The sequence below is a fragment of the Dermacentor andersoni genome, chromosome 11, assembly GCF_023375885.2.
Source record: "Dermacentor andersoni chromosome 11, qqDerAnde1_hic_scaffold, whole genome shotgun sequence".
NCBI classification, from domain to species: domain Eukaryota; kingdom Metazoa; phylum Arthropoda; class Arachnida; order Ixodida; family Ixodidae; genus Dermacentor; species Dermacentor andersoni.
The window spans coordinates 78,880,007-78,904,926 of record NC_092824.1 but is presented as its reverse complement, the minus strand read 5'-3'; the positions used below and the strand labels follow the sequence as shown (position 1 = coordinate 78,904,926).

At 46.8% G+C, this 24,920-nt stretch overlaps 1 protein-coding gene, 1 long non-coding RNA gene and 1 pseudogene across 2 annotated transcripts in view; 1 reads left to right on the top strand and 2 right to left on the bottom strand.

The window, feature by feature from the left end:
* Positions 1-8,223: 8,223 nt before the first annotated feature.
* LOC140214057 (uncharacterized) lies at positions 8,224-9,783 on the bottom strand. Its single transcript, XR_011890972.1, has 3 exons — positions 9,711-9,783; positions 9,589-9,618; positions 8,224-8,942 (listed from the first exon to the last, which is right to left on the bottom strand). It is a non-coding gene; the product is annotated as an uncharacterized lncRNA (long non-coding RNA).
* A 5,004-nt stretch (positions 9,784-14,787) lies between these two features.
* On the bottom strand, positions 14,788-14,967 carry LOC140214298 (U2 spliceosomal RNA; annotated as a pseudogene).
* A 4,328-nt stretch (positions 14,968-19,295) lies between these two features.
* Positions 19,296-24,920, top strand: part of LOC126518256 (uncharacterized) — a 23,185-nt gene continuing 17,560 nt past the window's right edge. Inside the window, exons 1-2 of the mRNA XM_072285579.1 lie at positions 19,296-19,802; positions 23,492-23,682. Coding sequence (XP_072141680.1) covers positions 19,661-19,802; positions 23,492-23,682 — 333 coding nt within the window. The 5' untranslated portion in view covers positions 19,296-19,660. The remainder of the gene's footprint in view (positions 19,803-23,491; positions 23,683-24,920) is intronic.

Sequence of the window (24,920 nt, the reverse complement as noted above, 5' to 3'; positions counted from 1 at the left end):
TCGACGCACGGTTGAGAGCGCTACTATGCGATAGCGCAGCAGCGCTGTCAGGTGGTTTTATTTCATATTTCTCGGGCTTTCTTTAAACGACGACAAAATCGCCACGTAGCATGTACAGTCGCGGACAGAATAAAATGGACCACGGAATCTCCGAAAACGTTCAATTGCCGAGCAGCCTGTAGCAGTAACCAGTAAAACTGCCCACGACAACGTTGTTAGCATATTCTAGTCGAGGTCCAAAATGCAAATACCAGATTGCGTGGTGAGGTTGCGGAGATATTCAGCTTTTTCTTAGATTTCATGGTCCGTAATATTCTGTCCGCGACTGTACGTTGCTACAAAAAAAATGGGTCGGCCGTTTCTGAGCGCCCTCTACAACACAACGAAACGCACCTGCCCATTAAGTCAATAGTAACAATTTTGCATAAATCATCTCAGTTAACTAATTAACCGGAACATAAAAGACACCCTAAGGAGCGCCACATGACGGCAAACCATATGCTGTTGGTTTCATTCAGCTGCGGCTAACCAAGTTTTTTTAAATCCTTGGCGGAAGTTACGTCAAACACAGTGCACACACGACAAGCATGGCCCACAGCGTTTACTAGGGAAAAGAGCAGTGACATCTGGCAGCACAGTATACGGAAATATTTGATGAAAAGTTATACTTTCTAAAGTTCCCCATCGGCCTTTTACAGCACACCCATATCGAAATGTCCCGAAAATATTTTAAACTTCAGGTTTCAAGAACGCAACAATTATCGCGTTCCGATCGCATCCTAATCGACCACCGCGTAAGCTTCCCTTCAAAAATAAAGAACCTCTCCGACCATTGCGATACTCCTTAGCGCGAAATTTGAGCGCAGCCCTATACGTTTCTTTTTTTTCATTTCGCGATATATTGGGCGGGACGGAATATCTTTCTCGTGCAGCACGTTGACGAGGGAGTGAAGTGTGACGCGACCGCCTCGGTTCTCCGGAGATGGCGAGAGGCAGTACGTGTGCGACGCGTAGGCGTGATTCACAGCAGTCGCCGCAAACAGACCTCCGGCTCATGCAGCGCTTTGTTTCCACATACGGTATCAGTGGCGTCATCGGTGAACAGACGACGCGCGCTGCCCGGGCGCCATCTCGTAGTCATCGTCTCTGCAGAGCCCGTCTTGCGCGGCAGTACGCTTTTCTTCACAGGCTTTCGCCATGCGCTCCTCCTCCGCTTTCCGCCGCATGGATACCGCCGCTCCCTCCTCCATCGCTTTCCTCCTCGCGCTCTCTTCGCTATCGCCCTCTCCCGCTGCGCTCCACGTTCGCTCTCTCATTTTTCAATGTGCTCGTTCGCTCGGTTACACAGAGGACGCCGACGTTCACCGCAGGAACGGACGCTTAAGACCTGTGCTCTAATATCTTGCTATAATCTAAACGAACACCACAAACAACCTCTGTGAAACGCGACGTTGTGTTGACTTCCAAGTCAATGAAATGCTTTAGTGATAATTTATTTTGTGGTACGCGATATATATCTGTTTGTTCGTCAAATAATTCGAGTGCTCGCCCTGAGGAAGAAATTGTTGTATACAGGTCACTTCAAACTGTGAGCTCCAATTCATGCCTCGCGGAAATACACATAAGCTGCGAACCAATAAACATTGTATCGCGTGAAGAAACTGATTTTTTTGCTTACCATCCGATGATCCCAACAACAGGTAGCCGATAAGTGCAGCAATACCGACAAAGACGCAAATGCCGATGACGGCGAACATGAGCATGAGTGAGTTGGCGTCGTCACTGGAAATTTGAATATTAAAGCGCGCATTCAGGCCCGCAGTTCATGCAATACAACGCCTGTAAGGGTTCTTTAGCTTACGCACATATGAGTAGTCTAATTACGTGATCGTTTAAGCATACTCTTTTGCGTCAATTGCTGAACAAACGCATATCTCAGTAATCCGCTATTACTGCTGTCTACTATAGGTACACACCATGCTGTGCCTCGAATTTTTCGAAAAACTAACACGAAGCCTAATCGTCTACCGTTCTCGACAGCACTCACGCTGGGGCATCCTACCAGGAGATTACTGCGGATTTTAAAACGTCCAACTGTTTTTTTTTTTGTATTTATCTCAATTGAAAAATCTGCTACACACAATGTTACCTTACTAAGGTTAAGGTTGCGCCACTAATCATTGGTTTTACTGCTTGTTACGAAGTCTCTAGCCTCTCAAGCTGCATTGTTATGCTCCAAAATTCACCCCCATCTGCTAGTAAAACGACCTCGGTGTACCCCGAGTGTGTGTATCTCTTTTCTGCTTTCATTTTTTTTAGCTGTCTGTCATAGCACAATTAAATAACGTTATGTACTGATATTACTAATAATCTCAACTTCACGAAACCCAGCCACAAGGGTAAAAGAATAGCTAATTTTTAATGCACTTACTACTGCGTGGACCAGTCGTGTCAATACTAATCTAGTCAAAGTACAATCGCATAGGAAACAGGCCTCGGCAAACACAGTTTGAAATTGTATCGCGATACACATACAGGATACTTGGGCGATAATTACATGATATTAAGATAAAATAGGCTTGCCGAGTAACTGTACCCGATACGATATTCGCCCAGTGTATCTTAGGACACTTCGGTACATGCGGTTTAATTACTAATGATAGCTCTCGTGTAGGACCCACTGCAACTCTCGAATACCTTTATTCTAGATTTGCCTTCTATCGACAGACTTTCTTCCTCTCTACTCTACTTTCTCTCTACTCACTACTCTCTACTAAGCTAGCGATTCCCTCTCGACGTATAATTGCAGGACCATCCCATCACTACCCAACAATTTAAGGCTAGAAATACGTATCAGGTCGCGCCAGGTAAGCTGCGTAATCAGCCATATTTTTATTGTCTGTCCAGTCACAAAGCGGGCCAGCGTCTTATTTTGCTACGCATTTATATGCTTTAGTAGTAGTCGCACATAAACCTTCAGTCCGTAAATGCAGATTTCGCGCTGGATAGTTTGGCTTGTAATCTCGACACAAAACACAAGAGAATGTTTATAAACGATACATTGCGCTGTATGCTTGTCGTTCTTGGGCGAAGGTAAATGACAGAAAATGCAACTATTAAAATGTGTGAGCCACAGGCACCAGAAAGTTCCAGTCAGTCATCTACGTCGCCGCATCATCTTAATGATGATATCTCATGTTCCCATTTCATGCCATTTATATTACCCTCACCGCTTTGCAGCCTCACGGAGGGGAGCGGGCACATAGCAGGAGAGATAACCGCAATCATACTTACAGAGCAATTCACGCAGCAAGAACAACAATTAGTTGCAGAGTGATTTGCTGCTAGTGTTACGAAGCATCAATAATAAGCAAGCTTCAAGGAGGAGAAATTCAATATGTGAAACTGTTTTTAATAACTAAGTATGTTAGTTACGATAGAAGATAGCCCCCAAAATCAATAGGTTGTTCCACTCGCGCTATGTATTGGGAAAGCGGGAATGAGAACAGCTAGATAGCAGTCCTTCAGCGAAGAACATTAACCATGTGAGAACGGTAAGGTCGTTGTCGTGTTAGCTTTGGTGGCGATATCTGGAGGGAACGACAGTTGCGATTGTGATGGCTTATCATGCGGAATGTGCAAAGTCGAACAATCTCAAGACGGAAAATGACAGACGGATGGTTAAGGGTTGCTTCCACAAGCATTACAATGGTGGTAGGGTTGTATATAGTCAAAATGTTGTGAGGATGCAGGTTATTAGTTTTTAATTACGCAAGGGCCAGACACTGCCAAGGAGCGCGATGCAGGAAAATGATGCGAGACTCTAAGCAGATCATAACTGGTTCGATAAGCTAGCGGTAGCGACGTTCCAACTATCGTTAATCGTAAAGCGGAACACGTCGTAATGGGTTTGCACCAGGGTGTGGAACGAAACCGAACCCAAACCTAAAACCGTATATCCGAACCGGAGTTTAAGCCAGAACTGAACTCGAACCGGTATTCTTATAACTTGACTTTCACCCGAGCCGAAGCTTTACCAAAAGAACTAATACTCGTTTAGAGCGGAACGGTTCATGCATGTGGACCGATAGCGGGTGTTCTCAATGCAAGCAATTCTTCAAAATAAATTTCAAACCGATTTCACAAAATGAATGTCTAGAAAATTTGTTGCGCGAGCAATCACTGCTAAGATTCACGCTTAGGCACAAGTTCAGTACTATATATATTCTCTTTATGGAGGCACTGAACTTTCCTTGCTCTTTTTTTCTAAAGAAGACACATGATGAAAAAATATACACGCAGCAATAAATACATTGCCCGCATATTGACTTACTCTTTACCACCTGTAAAATACAGTAGCGAAAACGGTGAGCAAATGAGACCACTCAAAGGCCACGTCAGTAGAGAGATAATAAACTCATGCAATTCTTTCGCGAAAGAAATAGTTACGCAAGCAGGGCTTAGCACTGTATTAATTTTGTGCTGCCATGACGAATAGCTATTCCATAATCGCAGAGGCGTCGTCCGCTATATGTGGCTTCAAAGACGGATGGCTCGGCATCGCGAAGTTGCAGACAAATACACTGGCTACCAAGCGCTGCTAGTAGTTATGAAACGTACTGCTAAGTACTCTTGGTAAGTGCCTCAGCAATGAAGGGACTATGCCATCTTATTGCTACGAAGGCCTGTCTACATCTATCTAGCCTACTCCTTGACAGCATAATTTAATTAAACGGCGCGTGATAACTCGTCACGTTGTCAGTGTGTGCGCAATTTTTATCACTTGGCAAACAGTCAAGGCTCTACCATCCTTCAAAAGAATGCCCGGCTTGCCGGTATTCCGGCAAGCCGGGCGGTTTGCCGATTGAGCGGGGGCGTAAACTTGAGCGGCGAGATTGGTGGCGCCAGCTGATGGTGCACAGCTCAACCACACAAACACAGAGCCAATTACTATGTTCTACTTAGCTGCTGGTGCAAATTTTCGCCAGCGACGTAATTGTGTTCACAATCACGCCGCTGCCGAAAATTTGCACCCGCGGCGAAGCAGAATACAGTAGGTTACTGCAATTTCAGCTCTGCGCTTGTCTACTTGAGCTCTACGCCGCCAGGCGGCTGCACCGCTCCGGCCGCTCACGTTTACGCCCCCGCCCATCCGGCAATCCGCCCAAGCCGCCCCAGTTTGCCGGAATAGCGGACATGCTAAAGGTCTCTAATATATTCGACAGCTGCGTATGGTTATACCACGCCTTTCATGTAGACCCTCGTTCCCACAACTGAGGCACCCACATTGCGTTTCCTCAAGTATACGGTCCCGCATATACAGAGTATTTGCGGCGGTGGTGTAGCCCTTTCTATCTATAGCTCCTTGCCGCGAATGCGCGAGGTGATCAAAGGAGAAGGAAAAGGGCCGCCAAGGCCACGTGCCGTTTGTGGCAAAGGAAACCTTTATTGGACGCTACAGGTGATCGGCAGGATTTTTATAGGGCGTCCCGGCTAACGTTAGCCAAGTTGCTCAAACAAATAAAAATCGTTAAACTGACGACCGAACCCCGTACCTCGTATAGTTCCATCAGGCACCTTGTTTTTGTTTTTATTTTTTTCGTCGAACAGCTTGGCTAACGTTAGCTGGGACACACGGTATACCGGGTGCTCTTTCCTTTGCAACACAGATATATTTATATTTTACTGGCTTGTGGCAGATCGTATAATTCTAGCCATTCAGCTAGAATCGATGGGGGAGAAATGCGAAAACACCCGTGTACTTGGACTTAGGAGCACGTTGAAGAACCCCAGGTGGTCGAGATTTCCGGAGTCCTCCACTACGGCGTGCCTCATAATCAGAAAGTGGTTTTGGCACGTAAAACTCCATAATTTGATTTTTTTTTTATTCAGCTAGAATAGTCAAGGAGGCGGCCATTACTTGCACGAGAAATCGAAATGCATAATCGACTAATTAAGAAAGCAGACTAGTTATGTTTTCAGTTACTTACTTTATGGCACACATTGCAACATCAACTGAATATTGTCAGTACCGCTTCGTGTTGTTGTCCCTTTCTTCAAGTCTTGTTTTTGGCTTGCGGTAACTTCCCAAAATCACCCTATATTTACTGCTTATTATTGTCTTTCGTCCTCTCCCTCTCCTTTTTCTGCCACCACAGTTTCTAGGCGGTTAAAGAACTGTCGGCGAGTACTGGTAAAAATATATGTACCGCTGACCTCGCTTCCCCGTTCTCTGTATTTGACTGTCAAAAACTAATCATTCTTGTCCAACGTATACCCTCACTCCGTTTCTCGTCCCTCCCGTTCTTCTCGCCTAAACAACTTGCGTTCCTCCTCGCCCTCGGTACAGATGCAGTTGATAAACACCTGCCGTGGAAAAGAAGCTGACCTATGCCTAACGAAGTCTTCCGGTCGAAACTTTAGCTCCGAGCCGAGGCTTCCCTCGTTCGCCACTTATGGTCATCCCGCTGTGTCGTTTGTCTCAAAGGGAAAGTGTGTTTGACAGAAGCACTGCGCGAAACTCACCGGACATCCCACTTTGGCTCATGGCTGCAAAACAAAAGAAGCACAAGGAAGAAGGCATCAGAACGTTATCTCTTGCCACTTCTATACTGCATACGCAACGCACTCGTGTCCTTCCGGCAGTCGCCGCGCAAAACGCAACGGCTACGTCCATTGCAGTAGCGGCTCGCACAGTGACGAAACACTGCCCAGGGCATATAGCCAGTGATATTCATTTCATTTTATTATTTTCACAGCACAGTTTTAACCCTTCAACTAGGTTACTCCATGAGGTATGCATACCATCTAAGAACAATCGAGTACGTAATTTACTAATACGATTTCACTAATTAAGCGTGCTTATTAATTAGTTTAGAGCCCACGTTGCAATTTACGAATTGCAGCTAGTGAGCTTGCAAGGCATATCGACTTGCAGTAACTTCTGCGTATTGCACGAGTTTCGAGATCTGCACCGTCGAACTCGCTGTAAAAAACGCACTGCTGTTTCACTGACTTAAAAAAAACGCTGTTGATGTGTTGCAGCACAAAAATAACTGCAACGCGAATGTATTTCGTGGCACACTTCGAATATTAATATCACTAAACTGGCGTCACCTTGAGAATTCGTTCGAAGTGAACGCGCTACGTGAACTCACCAACCACAAGTTGTAAACAGCAATATGCGCCACAAGGTAATTGACTAAACCGTTGTACAGGGTAACTCTGCTAATTACTCATTTTGGCTGTTCTATTTCTCGTAGAAATAATGTCTGCCTCATCGAGTACCTTATATCGAGGGTTAGAATTGTGCTGTCTGCCCCAAAATTAAAAAAAAGAAAGATGGTGCAGTTCATAAAAAGAAACCATCTGGCACGACTCGAGCCACCTGGTATGGAATTGAAATTTTCGCAATAACATTTTTTTATTCGTGCATGTGTACAACGTGCCCACGAGATGTGACAAAATCAGGCAAGCGCTGGGTGCCTCCTGACAAAGTTCGACGTGCCGGGTAGCCCACTGGATAGTCAGCGGTTCAGGGCTGAATGCACGCAGCTACACAAGACACACACTGATGGGGCCTAATTAGCGTGCGCTCTTTTAATGAAATAATAAACAGGTAAATTATATGCAGCGTTGACTCCGAGCGGAGGCTTCCTTTGTCCACCCGCTGGTTATCAATTTGTTTTCCGTCTTCCCGTAACCCCGTTGTCAGAAACAAACATAGCGGAATCTAATCACTGACGAAGTATAAAAAAAAACATTTAGCAGAAATATGAATGGGAATACATAAAACATACGAATATGAAATAATGAACGATAAGCTATTTCAATCACATAACAAAATTACACCGTAAAATAACTTAAATCCTTGAAGAAGAACGCAGCTGTAAATCAATCTCTAACTTACACACTTACACCCAAACAGTGCAAGCGTGTTTGTTGTAGACCCATTATTAATTTCTAACGTTTTAAATTATTTTACATAAGTACTTTGAAAAAAAAAGCGTTAACAGTTCCCAAGTTCTCAAGCATCGACACCGATAGCAAGGCCCATGTTGGGCTTAACCTCCTCGATGGCGCGCTCACAATACGCAGGTGACACGTCTTGGCTTGACGCAGCCGTCGGGTAGGAACGCACGACAACGACGGCGACGGCGGCGACGGCGCGTATGCGCCTATAGTAACCGCTTAATTGCTCTCGGGATAATTTTTTTTGCGACAGACAAGCAAAAAGCTAACACGAAGCAACGACGACGAAAACTTTCTGATGTGAATACACCCCTTTATTTTTTTTTTATTTTTTTTGCATACGTGCGCCTGCCTTGGAGTCGTAACCAATTTAACATGGTCGCCTTTTCTACAGCCAGTCTTGTTTTGTTTCTTTCTATGAGGTTACTGGGTCGTGACAACGCCACGCATAAGTATATGTCACGTGGGAGAGCAACGGAATCGCGACGTTGCCGCTTCCGCTGGCACAGTCCTCGTCTACGCTGCTACATCGGGCCTCCGAAAAAAAAAACGAGCAGCAGCGTAGAAGGCTTTTTTTGGCCATGAACAGAGGAAGAGAGATTTCACAGTATCACGAAAGAACCTGTCGCGTAGGGTACTTTATCGAGGTGAATTAGTCGTTTTTTTTTTTCTTTTAAACACTGGACTAGGTACACCTATAGGGCTTAATCCCGGCGGTACCAGGGAAGAAAAAAGAAAGAAACGGACGCAGCTTGCACATGTCTTGGAACGTAGACCACAACCCCGCTGTGCCACCAGTTTCTACGCATTCCTTCATATATCCGCAATTCGAACAATCCCTAATGCGTGCATAAGACGTATGTTTCTCAATCGCGGTGTCGCATTGGTGATTGACTTAAAGAAGCAGCAAAAGGAAAGGCGTCGCCTTTAACTGTAGTTCTTACCCGACGACTCAATCCCGGAGAGCCCGTCTGGAAATGCGAAAAAGCAAAATTACGCCAACAAAAAGAAAAAAAAAACAAGATATCACATCAAGGGAAATTCATTTGTTGTTATGCTTAAGTAATTTCTCGGTTTCTCGCTTCACCCTCTCTGGTCGGGCATTACCGCCCGTGGTCAGTGTCGATGCGTAATATTTACACATAATACCGAAGTGAAGTTAAACACTATTGGTGGTTTAAACAAAACAATGATACATCAACGTATACAAGGCTGCAAAAGCCTTGTAGGACGACTACACCAAAGGAGTAGGTAACGGAAATAGCGCTGATCGAAGTAAAATTAACTGAGCGAAACCTACCACATCAACAGTAGTTTTAAATACGCAGCGTTTTGACGCCTAAGACTGGAACTGCAGGTTCTATTATATTACCAACGAACGTTTGTTCCCAGGTCAAGTTACAATCAGACATTAAAAAAAGGAAAAGATGAAAATGTGAGAACTATCAAGACTACTAAAAAACTCATGTCAAAGTGTGCGCGCAAATGAAAACTGGCGCGCTTGAGCAGACTCGGAGCTGCACTGTGACAAATGGCACGCCGACACACGGGGTCGAAAACAAGGACGAAAACAAAAGTGACTCTGAAAAGAGCCATGCGCTCGACAAGCAAACTCACCGCCTGCGAATGACATCTCAGACATCTCAGCTGTAGAAAAAAAGGGAATCGGGCGTTAAACACGTTCGGAGCTCGTTACGGGCGAATTGATTCCGGAACTGGTAGTGGCTACCAGGACTTACCCATGGCTGGAGTGGATTATTCGCTCGAAGCCGGAGAACGGTCCAGGAACAGAGCCAGAGGATCTTCAGCAGGGGTGCACTGCGAATAGTTGAAGCAAAGCGTGTAAGATCGATACCAAAACGCACGAGGTACAACACCGCTAGCCTTCTGCACAGAAGCTGCACGAGCGCGCACACACACACTCACATATGCGTCGTCATTCACGAGAATTCTTTATATACTATGGCCATGATCGTCGCCAATCAGGACGTTAGGGCTTTGGAAGTTAAAACCGGGGATAAGCGGAGCAAATTGCGTTAGGCCTAACGCACCTGCAAGAAACTGCCAGCCGGCAGATAAGGGGAGCAAGGTTGGCACGACGTCTGGAAGTTCTGCGATCACTGTAACGGTCAAACGGGACTGCCTAAGGTAAACGGGTTACGTTTTTCCATAAGGGACATTTCCCTTTGCGCAGCACCGTTCGCATTTCCCGAAATTATTACAGCATAGCTTACGGGCTGCGGCAGCACACGGTGCTTTTTACAGCACGAAGTGTCGTCTGGAACCCTGTAACGACCTACGCCGTCCGCGCTCGGTGCACAGGCGTAGGCCTACTTTCGGAGCGCTGGAAGATTCCAGACGTGAAAGAAGAAAAGGGCGGCCTTAAGAGGCGGTGTGGCTCACGGTGAGAGGTCGGCGCTTCCCGAAGAGCGTACACGTCCGATATGCTGCGCACGTCACCGAAGGAACGAGATCCAACGGTCGGGGGCACGCAACGGTCGCGTGAAATGCACGCGCGGTGGCAGCCGTTAAAAGACGGCGTCGAAAACTGTGGTGAATACCCACTGTAGGAGATCGGCCAAGAATCACTGCCAGCACTGATCATTACCACGTTTTGCCCCCCTAAAGTAAAGACCGGCGATCTCTAGGTTTGAATCTATGAAGCAGTGGAATTTTTCCCACAGTGGTGACCCGAGCCATGGTGACATCGGCGACTGTGTCTTAACGGTGGAGTGAGCGTGAAATTCAAAGAGCTAGGGTTGTTTTCACAAGCTTTCTTGACGCTATTGGGTTATCCTTTTTTACCAAATAATTTGTACCTCTGTCCGATTGCAGCTATACACAGCAAACAATTTTCTGCGCTCTATTGTACGACTTTCACCGAAATCGGGTGCTGAAGCTAAGGCTAACCAACCTCTTTTTGCAAAGAAGACAGCGAGGAAAGTCCTCGCACAGGCGCGTTCGGGATGTCGAATTGCGAACGCGCGTAACTTACTTGGTGGCGCCACCTCGTAGCGGCACACGTCAGTACGCTTTAGAATTCTGACTATCAAACGTTCGCACGCTCGGGCGACTCGTGTCCTGTGACTGTCCTTTCAATAGCTATTTTTGATCACATCGCTCGAGCCGAGGTAGACGGAAGGCTTGGATGAACGAAGAGTGGCGATTCCATTCTGTTAAAGTGGGTTTATTTAGGAGGACGAGGGAAGAGACGGGGAAGACAGGGAGGTTAACCAGAAAAACGTTTGGTTGGCTGCCCTACGCTGAAGGAAGAGAAAAACAGAATTGAAAGATGAAAAAGAGAGAGGGTAAGGAGAGACGGTGGCGAATTCTCGCACGCGCGCGACCGAAACCACTAAATCAAAGGTGTTCAAGAAGGCCAGCGACAAATGTGGCAAGGCCGTGGTGGCACCTTTGTGTTGCTTGACGGGTAGCTTTATGGAGTGCAATGAAAACTAACCGGTAGCCTAAATTTCGATATCTGCTTGAATTGGGCAGTATTTTGGATTATGAGTCGGCACGTCGGCATGGAGACGTCCGGTTCCTGTGTCTCCAACAGCGAGCCAATGGACTCCGACAAAGACGTTATGCGACTGAAGAGGAAATAGCACAGGACAACCAAAGGCGTGAGTGAGCAGGGCCCCGACGGACTGCCTGCTCGGACACGCAGGATTGCTTCTTTGCGTTTCAACACCCAGAAAAACAGTCACAGTGGAAGTGGTGACGCAGGATACCTTAGAAAAATTGGAAACCGTGCGCATACTAGAACACATAGAAATCTGGCCGTCCATTGTGCATGGTGGTCGCACTAGGGCAGGCGTTATTTCCGGTGTCGCCACAGACCTCAGCGACGAAGAGTTACAAAGGCTTCTGGTTTCAACAGTGAAGGTCATCGACTTTCATCGCTTCGGTCGCTCGACGAGCGTTAGGCTCCTTTTCGAGGGAGACACGCTACCTGGTCATGTCAAGGTGGGCTACGTGACGCACCCGGTGCGTCCTTACCTGCTCCGACCGCTGCAATGTCGCAAGTGCCTAAAGCTAGGCCATGTCAGCACTGTATGCACGGGCCAGACGGCATGCCTCCGCTGTGCCGGCAGCCGTGACATGCCTTCATGCACAGTAAAGGAAATGTAGTGCGCGAATTGCGATGGACCCCACGAGGCCAGTTCCAAGGACTGTCCTCGGGAGAAAAAGGAGACAAAAATACACAACCAAATGAGCAAGACATGTTCGACAAAGAGGCGGCAGCATCAGTGCAACAACGGAGGAGGCGAACGTGTTGTCGGCGTGGACAAGCTGTAGGTCCCAAGCAGAGCTCCGTGGATCCAGTTCCGCAGGTCCAGCAGAAGGTAGTTGAATCGTCCTCGATAGGGCTCCCAGAACCGTTGCTCCAAGCGAGCCGCGCAAGCCCGGAATCGAATGCATGGCCACGCTTGGCCACTGTCAGCGCGGGAAAGGAGAGTGCACGGAAAAATCGCCATCGGACACTGCAACGAATAATACGACGCCCTGCAGCTGCCACCGTCTGGTTTAAATACGCCAGCGGCGCTAACAGGGGCAAAAAATTATGAAAGCTATAGACAGCCTCCTAGCTACACTGCAGTACCGTCTACCTCTGCCCGCGAAGACAATTCTGCTGTGCTGTGCTGTGCTGTGAAATGTGCACGTGCGCGTTGCATAGAAACAGTATGCTGTGGAGCCCTCATCATCGTCATATTCACTATGCCACCACCCTCCTTCCTATTCACGTCCTTTCTCTGTTACTGCCCCAAGCCCTTTCCCCAGCGAGGAGTAGCAGGCTAGAGACACTTCACTCAGGCCGGCCTCTCCACCTTTCCGCCATTAAAAATTATCTCCCTCTCTTCTTCCGTTACCGCCTCTCCTTGTCCGGGGCCTCCCACGACAGGGGTAATGAGGCATAGTAGTTGATAGTAGATATGTAATGGATAATGTGCACGTGTCTACTCGGCAAGAAAGCAAGAACTAGCCTTCGAAAAAACAGGGAGGGGCGGGGGGGAGGGTGAGAGAGGCGAAGAATGCGTCCCTTTAAACATAGAGTTTCTCAACTCTATGCCTTTAAAACAGATCCCGTAGTCTTCCTCCTCTTCAAAAGCGTAGCTCACAAATGCAGCAAAGGCAACGACACGCCGGTGAATGCGCAGTTACGCTCACCCTCGCTTAACAACTGCTCCGGCCGGTGGGCAGTCATTGACAAAACTCGGCCTGTGTTGAGCCAACCCCCGGCGGCGTACTTAGACATCCCGAACAAGGCAGTGCTCGATCAGACAAGAGAGCAAATGGCCACAGGACCTAACCTAAATGGGCACCGTACATTTTGTAGAATGTATTCTTGTCGGGCACAGTGATGTGGACTGGGCGAATTCTGCGGGGGGGCGCAGATCACCATGCGTGACTTCAAGTGTTACCACACACTATCTGCAGACTGCAATAAGTTTGCCGTCATGGCGAGCGAAATAGTGGGCTCCGCGAACGCGTGCCCCTGTGGATTCGACCACGACGCACTTACAGCGAATTGTGAAACATAACGTTATACTTATAACGTTACGATAAGTTATTATTATAAGTTGCTTACTACAAGTTATATTACAAGTTACTTATTATTATTAGTTATATTTTAACGACACGGTTGTGCTTCGCCGTGCATGTGATTTGGTCACGCAATAATCGCCTCGCAAGGCTACGTCGATTGTGTGTGTGCAAAAAGAAAGGGCCCTGACAGGCATAAAACATCATCATCCACGATTTCAGAAAGCCAGCAGAATCACTTCTACAGTCACCAGCTGCAAGACCAGATCATGTGATACCTCAGAAATACCCACTCAGTTATCACGCGGCGGATCTTCAATGAATTCCATATCTGGATCAAACTTCTATTACCAAGAGATTTGTTCAAAATGTACATTTCTAAGGGAAAGGAGTTCACCTGCACCGTGGAAACATTCGTACACATAATATTGCTGTCACTTTTGGTTCTTTTCGGACAACGGCGAAATTAGGCAAGCGTCTATTATGCCTCCAACCCGCAAGAAACGAGCATTTAGCAATTCTCATTTAAATTTTATAGCATTATAGCAATTCTCATTTAAATTGTAATAATTTACCCCGCTTCAATAATTGCCTTCACACTACCCCTAACATTCTCCCCACCCCTATCGCATTCTTCTAAATATTGATACAAGGCAGAAGCATATTTAAACAACACGCGCAGGTTCGTGCGCCTCCTCAAGAGGACAACGGCGTATTGGAGGAAAAGACGACGAAATAATGGCACGTGTTTTCACCGCCCGCACTCGCATTGTAGATGGCCGTTGCCAGCGTCTACAAGAAGAAGAGGTGAAGCGACGCTCGAGAGAGAAGAAGAAGGCATTCTTGATCTCCTGTTCAGAACGCGGCAGTGCTTTTTATTTACCCCCAGGGCACAAGTTAGCCCATAATAAATTGTTGTGTCTGGACTCCCTTAACTCTTCGTTACAATATAAACTCGGCCAGTAATTCAGTTCTCAAGTGCGACAGCAAAAACACGCTTATAACATTTTCAAGCGTTTCTCTTCCGTGTAACTGCTGTGCTTTAGTACAGTGCAACCCCTGCCTGCGAGGTATTCCGCAAGGAAATCATAACATTTTTAACTGCAATGGCGTGGCAAGAGCTCAAGGAGCACGAAAGAGCTCGACAAAGCAAACAGAGGCCGTGCTTCCACAATGTTGGATTTTCTTTTATAGCGAAGCTGTATATGGTTAGGTTCTGAAGAAAAACGTGTCCATGGACAAGAGCCGTGTAGATCGAGAGTTTCTCGCCATACGTGGGTCGATACTCAAGATAATGCAATACCAGGCCGACCCGCGGCGAAGGTGAAGCAGGCTTTAAGCACTCCGCCAGCTTGCAAAGATAATTCTAATATCTTAGGTCCAAATAGCACCCGTATTAGATATTAAGCTGATAAGAACAGATGCTACACTTTGGCTCGCGTTGGCGAACCGTCCACGTGGCCCCGATCCCGCAAGTTTCACCGGAGCAACGGCCAGGTTTCAGGGGGAGTGTGTGGGGAACCAATTTGGTGTGGCCTCTGTTGTGTGTTTAACATGCTCTGGCGATGTCCCGCGTTACGCGGCGATGAAAGCAACACTTCTTCACGTTGGGATGCGGTCCTACACAGTCCTAACCTCGAAAAACAGTTATGGGCTGTCCAACGGGCCCGCGACGCGGCGGAGACGCTCGGCCTATCTGTCGCGACGTGGGAGCGGCCCGCTGCGCGCTAGTGCGCGTCCTAAAGGACCCTAATAAAGTTTTTCATCCATCCATCCATCCATCCATCCATCTGTTGTGTGTGACTGCTTGTGGTTTTCGAGCGACCTCCCAACCATCACTGCACTGCGGAACGTCGACGAACGCGCGATCGCCTTGGCTACGGTGAAGCAGTATGTGCCATTGGAGTGCCGTGAAAGTGCGTGTCTGTTGTGCGTGCCGGGATTCGTTAGTAAAAGGTGTCGTGCCGTGTTTTGCAACGATACGCGCGTATGTAACAGAATGGATAACTGGGCCGCGGGCCCCATTCTCTCCAATTACAAGATTACTACTACTTGTGGTTACTTCAGGATGGCGGGGAAACATAGATTTTCATATAACGCCTCGTTCTTCATGTTGAGACATGCTCATGTTTGACTTGATCTCGGTGACCCCTGGCGCGAACGCGCTTAAGACGCTCGTTGCGTCTCCTTCGGCACGTTCACGTCAGGCGTTATATTGAACAAGTCGGGCATGGACTCCAAGTAAAAGCGCATTTCCTACCACGGGCGCTCGCCTAAGCGCAAAACAGGGGTTCATGAACTTTCACGTGGCCCCTGATTACCTGACACACAGTTCAAACGTTTGCCTGAACATCACCCCTGACTTGCCTCAATTTTCCCTAACTATAATCACCGTTAATTATGCAGTCCTTCCAGGACAACCTGGAAGGACTGCACACGTACAGTCTGTAAGTCACACGTGCAGCCGTACAGCCTGCACACGTACAGCCTGTGCACACGTACAGCCTGTGAAGGTCATCGCAATCGCCAGCGATGCTTAATTGTCCCGGAATTCCACACAGAAGCAACAAAAGAGAAGCGCACGCTTTCAGAATCTTTTTCCAGCCATCATAGATGGGCATACTATTACACTTGGGCAACTTCTTAGGCGTGCTTACGCTTTATAACGAGAACATATTTTTCCCTCGATCATTGAAAAAAAATAATGTGGCCCTTGCCTTACAAATATTTCACTACAATGCCCCGCTCGCTGCCAACACAGCCATTCACATAAAGCAGAAGTTGCCCCATTTTTGGAGAACGGCCACATTCGTTGAGGTTACTGTGAAAGGTTGTGACTGGGAACACTGAGGAAAGGAGGCCAGCCGTGAGACCAGTATTTAGAACAGGTGCTTTTAGTGGATGATTCGAAGAGCGACTTTTTCTTCAAGCTCCTCGATTCCCTAAAGCTGTGGAAGGAGATAACCGGGGGCTACCACTGCAGAAAGCTAACGAGAGACACTCACCCCACCCTTAAGTACACGAAACCGGGCTATATGGTATTTACAGGACACTGCTCTACGAACTCAATTTCTCCTACGTTCTGCTGGCGCAATGCTGGGGGGAATTCAAACCGACTCCTCAGAAGATCGGTTTGGCAAATTAAGGAAGTTAGCTCGTTCACTAAATCAAATGCCTACAAGGGAGGTGCATGAATGTGAAAGCAAACACTTTACCTACACATCAATGACAACTTTTCCTTTGCTTCCACGAAACGTAAACGAGGTGATTCGATTACTGGACAAAGGACGCCGCGGGCAACGCATTAAAACAGGCAGAAATGCGAGGGCTCAGTAATTATTTACAGACCTCGTAATTAAGCCGGAAACGTTAAACTTTCGCCACGAAGTAAACTTCACATGCGACCCATTTTTCCCAAAAATGAACTCGGTGTCACGTCAAGTTCTTTAGCAACGCTTGTAAACGTCGCTGATAATTGCCCAACGGCACCTTCGAACACTTAGCGAAGAAATTGTTTGCAAAATATGTCATTTAACTGCATGCATTTGGCTTTGCACGCACATCGGCCGTAATAATCCGCCCATTCTCACTTCTTGGTAGTGGTTACGTTTCTCCCAAGAAAGCTGGCTCAATATTGCGCCATTCGTGGAGCACACTCATAGGTAACACACTGCAAACGTCCTAAGATCGCGTACACATAATCCATAACATGTTAATTATTTTCGCGTAATACAAGCAAGGTTCCTGCTTTAGTGCTCCGAGGAGATTGGAAAACCTAAACCTACTAGGAACCTCGTGTAATCCGTGAACGCAGGCGCGAAACTGGTATTAAGTAAATATTTGGAACAAGCGTAATTCACCCAGGAACGCTGACCTCTGTCCACATATCACTCCTAACAAAGTACCCATCTCTGCCGAATATAAGCACGGTGCCATTCACAGTTCTTCTTCAGACTCTGTTATGCAGTGCAGATAACGGCCGCATAACGCTTTCATTCGCAAAGCCTATACCCAACAAATGCTCATGAAACTCGGTCCACACGGCGTACGTAAGTTGTCCTCTATTCCCTTAAAATATTAACCTGGTGGCCCGTTGATTTCGTTCACGACATGGGCGTGCTTGATGCATGGTTCGTAAAACAACTGGAACGCTTGTATAAGAAATCTTTTGCAAAGGCTGTAAATATCCTACACAGCGGGTGATTTACGTTCATCGTAAATCACCCACAGCAGCGTCATTTCTTTTAAACCAAATTTAAAGAACGGCCTTCTTTAGTTCATTGAGGAGACCGATAAAAACCAATATACGCGCCTCTCATCCGTCACGAATTAGGGAAGAAAAGAGTATTCGGTAACACTCTTCAACGCTCGTAATTAAGTCAGAGAGGTTAAACATTCTCCACTCATCTCCTGTAGAAAGCCTCCATCTCCACCTGATTTGAACTTTGTGTCTTCAACAGTCCTTCAAGTGCACTGGAAAACATTTCGAAAAACTGCCGTATGACGCTTTCGAGCACTTGCAATAAAGCTTCCTTCAAAGTCCGTACTTATATCACGCTCTGAAAACTTTACTTACATGCCAAACATAAAATGTTCTCTATCACCGTAAAATTTCTATTTCGTGATGCGTTTAGTTCTTTCAGGACGTTTGCATAAACTTCGTAAGGCGTTAGTAAGATAAGCCTAAAACCACTGGAACGTTTGTATAGCAGATCTTATAGAACGGTCGCAGATATCCTAACGTTTAGACTTTTACCGTGCAACATCCACCAAAACTCTTCCCAATGCAACGAAATACAACGAAATCTAAACAACATTCCTCGTTCAGTTCACCGAGGAGACCGGAAAGACCATCTACGGGCGTCGTATAACGCACAAAAATGGCGAGAAAGTAAGTGTTCAGTGATAATTTTTGAAGCAACTTATTACCCTACACTTCTAACTTCCACTATTATGCCCACATTCGATGAAAATATGATATTGCTGCCACTCTATGTTCCCTCAGGGAAGAGGGCAAACTTGGTAAGCGTTTCATGTAAGGCATTGCAGGCAGAAAAACGAGGGCTTAGCAATTTTCTTTCTCCATTTATTTACCTCGCACACTTCAAAAATTCGTCTGTGCATTAACCCCAACATCCCCCACATTTACTCTAACTGTAAACTTGGCGAACTATCTAGTTCTGCCTGGACGAACGCTTCTATTCACACGAACGGCCTTTAATTCTGCAAAACTGGCGCCACCCTTGTCTGCAAAGTGTTCGACAAATATACGACTCCAATATTTTTTATGTCTTATAACAACGACCTCAAGGCAGCGAAATCATTATTTTTTAAACGGCAAGACAATGATAAGAATTTGTGATGCATGAAAGCTTTTTACAAAGCAATTAACAGTGGTAGCGTTCCAACAGTATTTCCTTTTCTTTTTTTAGCTGTTTTAAATTGTTCAGAAGAAACACCCTGCACGTCCCTCAAGGGGAGACGCGTGCTGCTTGATGAATGGGCTCAATTTTTCGAGGCTACGGAGTGGCAGTCGCGTCTCTCGTTTCAAAGCTCCTTGCTTCGAGGCGCAACGATGATCGCAATCTCGACCGCCATAATTAGGCCAGCCGGTGACAGGTTCATCGTTTTCGCGTTCAGATGGACAAGCCAAAGCAATGCGAAAGGTGTCAGCGTTCCATAAAAAGCACAAACAACCAAAACGTTTCGCTGCCATGGCAACGCTCGGCAGCGGAGGCAGTCGCGGAACGCTCGGCGTTCGAACGCAGAGGTTTTAAACCACGAACATAGCTACGAACGCCGCTTTCTCTGCACGAGCTTGTAGAGGCAGCGGGGACTTGCTCCCTTTTTGTGTGTTTTTGTTTGTTTATTTTCTTCACCTGCACAGGACGCTGCCATCGGCTCAGCGCCTTCTGGGAGCAGGCGGAAGGCAGCGCGGCTTCAAGACGTGCGTGTGAGCGAGAGGGAAAGGAGGGGATCCGCATCGTCGTCTGCTGCCTTGCATTCCAGCAGACGGCATTTTAGCTTGACCGCTCATGAGAGCGGCTGGACATCACGCTCCTTCGATGAACTGTCCCCGGCCTTTCATCAATTCGCAACGGATCGCTTTCTGCTCGATTACTTTGCAGAGATTGCTGCAAATATGTGCGACAGCACCGACGATGAGACTTTCGACACCTCCCACGTGATGCCGACGGTGGAGCAAATGAAGGTCGAGCCGCCCGCGACCGTGGGCCGTCGCCGGCGCCGGAACTGCGGACGTCGCTCCTCTGCTAAGCCTCGTGGTAAGTGTCTTCATCTTGGCCGTTTGGCACCTTGCTAAGCCTTTCCTTTGTCGAGAAGAAATGACGGTTCGCGCGGGCGATCGGCGTGCGCGTGGTAACTTATGCCAGCTGTTTATGTGCCCCACCCTGTTTGTTGATTGTTGTTGTTTGTGGGGCTGCGCGTGCGAGCTCGCGGGCACGCTCGGAGTGTGAAAGAAGCTGCCCGCTTCGGTTTTACGGATCGTAATGGCGGATGTCGCCATTATGGTGGCAACGGCTTCCCGGATGGCGTGGAACGTGCTTTTGTTTTCTTTTTGTTTTCTTTCTCAATTTTTCTCTTTGCGCTCTCTCTTACAGCTCATTGCGGAACTCTGAAGATCTTCCTTTCGGGCTAGTGTGCTAAATATTTTAGATTTTCCAGAGGAACGATGCAGTATTAATTTCGTTTTTTATTTTATTTCCAAACACGGTGTTCAATTCCAGTGTTTTGTTTTTCTTTGAGGATGAGCATGGCGCGCGCATCGTGTAAGGCCTGTGAGGGCTAGGGAAAATTTTTCGGCTTGGTTTTTTTTTTACTTTACCCGGATAGGAATTTATTCGTTTCGTCTAAGCGAAAAAAAATTCTCCAGTGGTGTTCGAAATCGAATGCGCTTTGCATTTTTAGTTGAACGCTGATGACAGATCGGCTATAAAAGGGACAAACATGTTTGTAGAAGTTTCTTCTTTTTTTTTACTTTTTTCCAAGCGACGTCTTTCACACGGCGAAATTTCGATTGCGATCGAGGCCGATCGGCATCGAATTTTTCGTTCGCAATTGCCTTCCTTGCGTAAAGTGGGGGAGGGAGCCAATCGTGGTCGAGAATTTCGATCCAGATTGCGCTTGATCGCGATCGAAAGTGTACCTGCGACATCGGTATCAGTTTCTAAACAGAGATCTGCCTGGTGTGCGCTTGGTAACTGTTGACTGTGCGGCACCATTTGCCTTCTCGATCGCTTTCTTTTCTTTTTCTTTTTTTTTTTGTATATAGATATTTCACGTTCCGGTCTTTTTATAGCTCATCGCGGAGCGCTGCAGCATTTTCTTTTTGTGATATTGTACTGAATATGCACCAATTTCTTTAAAAGCGTGAGGCTGTTGTAATTTTATGTTTTTATTTTGAAATGAAAGGTTATTGTTTTTTTTCTTTTTTTTTCAATTGTGACAGTCAATGTGACGCACACTATACAATATGCCGGTGAAGGCACGCCGAAAATTGCTTCGCTGTGGCGGCTGCTCGTGCCGAGCAGTGTTTCCGCTTGATTTTCCTAATATTACCCGTATGGCAGTTGAATTTGTTTCCAATTAACAAAAAAATGAATTTTTTCCCAGGCAGTAATCCAATGAGCTTTGTATTTCCAGTACTAGATCGACTACAAGGGAGCAAATGCGTTCACAGTTCTTGCTTGTTTTAGTTTTTGTTGTTCTCATTCTTGCAGTAGTTTTTTGTTGTTGTTTCCTCTTTTCTTTTTTTTTTGCCAGCGTGTTAATTACTACACCACGACGTCGCTTCCCGCCTGACATACGTTATTGTTGCAAGAAAGGTATGGCTCCGTTATGTGCCCTAACAATATTTCCGGTTGTATCTGCTTGTTTTCAATCGATAGACCTTGATTTCTCGATCAATTTGCGCTTCTTACGATGCAGCGCGATACAATTGATTTGGAAGATCCAAGGCGGTGGAGGCCTTTTTTGGAATGATTCAATTATATCGCTAGTTTCCGACGAACCAAACGGAACTGAATAATGACGTTCAATTAACACTGCCACCGCTTAACGCAAATCACTTCGAGCGAAGCATGCAGTGTAGTAAGTACTTTGTTCGCCTTTACTCCAGAGTAAAGCTACCGGAGGTCCAAAGCAAGCTGCCGATAAGAAGGCAGCCGGCTTGCTCTCTTTCTTGCCAGTGAGCGTATGTGTGCGTGCTTAAGTAAGTCGCGAACATGCTTGCATTTTTGTTATTGCCATAGTTGTGGTGCGCATGTTTAATCTGTGCACGTGCGCGCCTGTGTGAGTAAGCATGTGTGTACGTAACTGCGCGTCACGTGATGCGAACGTGCGCGCACAGACAATCGCACACGCACGACGAATGTCCTATAGCTCCTCCTACAGCGCACGTGTGCGAATGTAAGTGTACCAGTGCGATTACGCATAATTGTACACGGTCATGTGCTGGTGCGCTGCCGTCGTTTGTGTGTGTGCGTATGTGCGCGCATGCGCAAGGTGTATGTGCGTGGTGTATGCCTGTGTTGTATGTGTGTGTAGTCGTGTGTGCAATATGTACGCATGCCTCATTCGCGTTCATTCGTTCGTTCGCGTAGGGGTGTAAGCCCACAGGCGGGTACACCTCTGCTGCTCCAGTCAATTTATTGCATCACAATGCCAGTGCAGCGTCTTTAATCTACTTCGTCCGATGCTAGCACGGCAACGTCAATACGACGACCTTAGTGCGCTCTACACTGTTTGCCTTTCGTACAGAAATGCCGTAACGTTTTCGCGTGCGGATTCGTTGGTTACCGGGCGGACAAAACTGTCGCGCGTGGGTCTTCGGTGCGATCCACAATGGCGGATGTGCTTTAGTAAGCTTCGCCGCAATACAGAAATGTACTACAGCAAGGTTAATTTGGATGCGAATAAAGAAATTATGGCATTAAACGAAGGCATCAGGAGAGCACTTGATATTACAGCGAAGCGGGCTGCGCAGGATCTCCAGCACACCCAAGGGGTAGCGTAGGGATCAGACGTGAAACCAGAGCTGTCCGTGGGTTGGTCACGCAACGACCTCAGCGAGCACCCCACCCACGGACTAGTCTGGTTACCAGCTTTGGTGTCCCCATTACCGCATATGTGTCCTGGAGACCGTCGCCAAGGTGCACAAATTACACATAGCGCAATTTCTGACTTCCGTTTACCGCAATCCACTTTTAAGCTTCACCTCATTACTCGACTGTATAGCGAAATAGCTTATAGGACCAGATTCCTGATTATGCAGCTTGTATAAGACCTTTGCCAATTATTCTGCCTAATTATTTTAAGCCATAGCTTTGTTAACACATTCCCCTGCTTTTATTGTCGATGTGGTGTGGAGAGGCTGCAGAGCCACTGTAGAGGAGGGGGGAAACAAGCTAGAGGACACCACGCAAAGATTCGTTGGCGTGCGCCAATGTATGGTGGTGCAGTGTCCCTTTTAATCACTGCCGATCCGCTCATCGTGTAATCCTGGCGCGGCACCGTCTCCCCCCATTGTTCACGTTGTTCATGTTGCCATTCGTGTCGCATGCAACGTGCGGAACCGATTATGATCGCAGTAGCCATCGCTAATGTTAACAATTATCTGCGATTGTCTACGCACATTTGTTTATCTTATTGATGACGTCGCAAAAGTAGTGGCATTCGAGTGCGTGGAGAACTCGGTCGACGTCGAACAGGCTACGACGGCTGTACAGAGCAACACCAAAGCCGAGCAGAGCGCGCAAGTTCTGCCTTAGAAGCTTGCTTCTCCCCACGACGACCGCGCGTGAGGAGAAGCTGTCAGCCTTTGCCGCTGCGCGTTTTTTTGTTTGCCCCGACAACCAGGAAAGTAACTTCCCGACGCGCGCGCACTGTCAAGTCGAACGCTCGGTCACATTTGCGTGCGCGCGGACCGACACTTTTTTCTTCTCTTTTTTTGCAGGTCGCGCTCGCAACGTAACCACCGGTGCAGGTGGCAAGCGAGGAGGGAGTCGCCAACCGCGGGCCGCCACCGCCGCCACCGCCGCCGCCTCAGCCTTCGTCGCGGCTGCTGCTTCCCCGCAGAAAACTGCTTACGGCGTCAGCGTGAAGGCCGAAACGGCCGAAGAAGTGCCGCTCGAGGTCTTCACCTCGGTGAGTGTCAACACCTTAACGTGGCTCACGTCTGGTGTTTTGGCGGCGCCTCTTCCACTTCAGCAAAATAGGCTTCCTTCTTCGACTAGGAATGGTATTGTGTTAGATTATTTATTCATTTATTTATTTATTTATTTATTTATTTATTTATTTATTTATTTATTTATTTATTTAAAGATACCTTACAGGCCGCTACAGGCTTTGTGGAAGGGAGGAGAGTGCAATGAAATGTTACAATGTGCAGTAATTGGAATGCATATGTGAACACATACACAAAAAATACAGGGTAAGAAATGCGCAATTGTACAGTAAAACAGCATTACAATATGTACGAGGAACAAACCGAACGCTTTGCAACGCGACACCTCATTCAACGATAAAACTTGTAAAATGTAATCAACAAAATTGGAGAGCAACCAAGGTATAATTAGGCCATAGCAAGACACTGTTTAGTAACGGCAAAAGCAATGACAAAAATAATGCGTCAGTTTAAGTAGTGTTTGAAAAAAATGCGTTGTTAGAAGAGGCCGGAAATTTTCTTGGTCAACCTCATAAGCTATGGCGCAAGGAAGGTCGTTCCGAAGGTGAACTGTTCTTGTAAGAGCAGAGTAGTTAAATGAATTAGTCTTTCCGTAGATGAACTGAACCGTAGATGAATTGATCCCAATGGCTGCCTATATATGTTCGGAGAAAACGTTTTGCGCTGAATTGGCACAAATACAAGACAATACTTTGTAATCCGTAGCTTCGAATATACGTGCCGTCGCAGTTCTTCCGCTGCGAAATCCTAAGAACGCGAAGTGTCCTCTTGATTTCCTGTAACAGTAATAAACTTTTTTTTGCAAGAAGAAATTGAAACATAGTCGTGAAAGAATGCGTGTTTCTTTTTACTTTCCTTTAGGAGCAGGAAGCTTCCACCTGTGCACGCAACAAAGCTTGCTAAAAAAATAATGAAATACCAAATCTGTGCTGCTACTGCGTGCTTATGATGATGCTGGAGAGGGAACGAATGTGGCACACCTAAATTTTCAACAGACACAACAGATGAAGAGGATATGCTATGGGAAGAGGCTCTTCTCTTTCTTTTTTCGCTCTTGTTATATTGTATCTCTCAAGGGGGGAGGGGAATGGAGGAAGGAGGCCAAAGAAAGAAGATTAACGCGGTGTGAAATTTCCTTACAGCTCGACATATCACAGCGAGTCTTGAGGCTGCAGATGGCGGCAATTCAGGATATCTT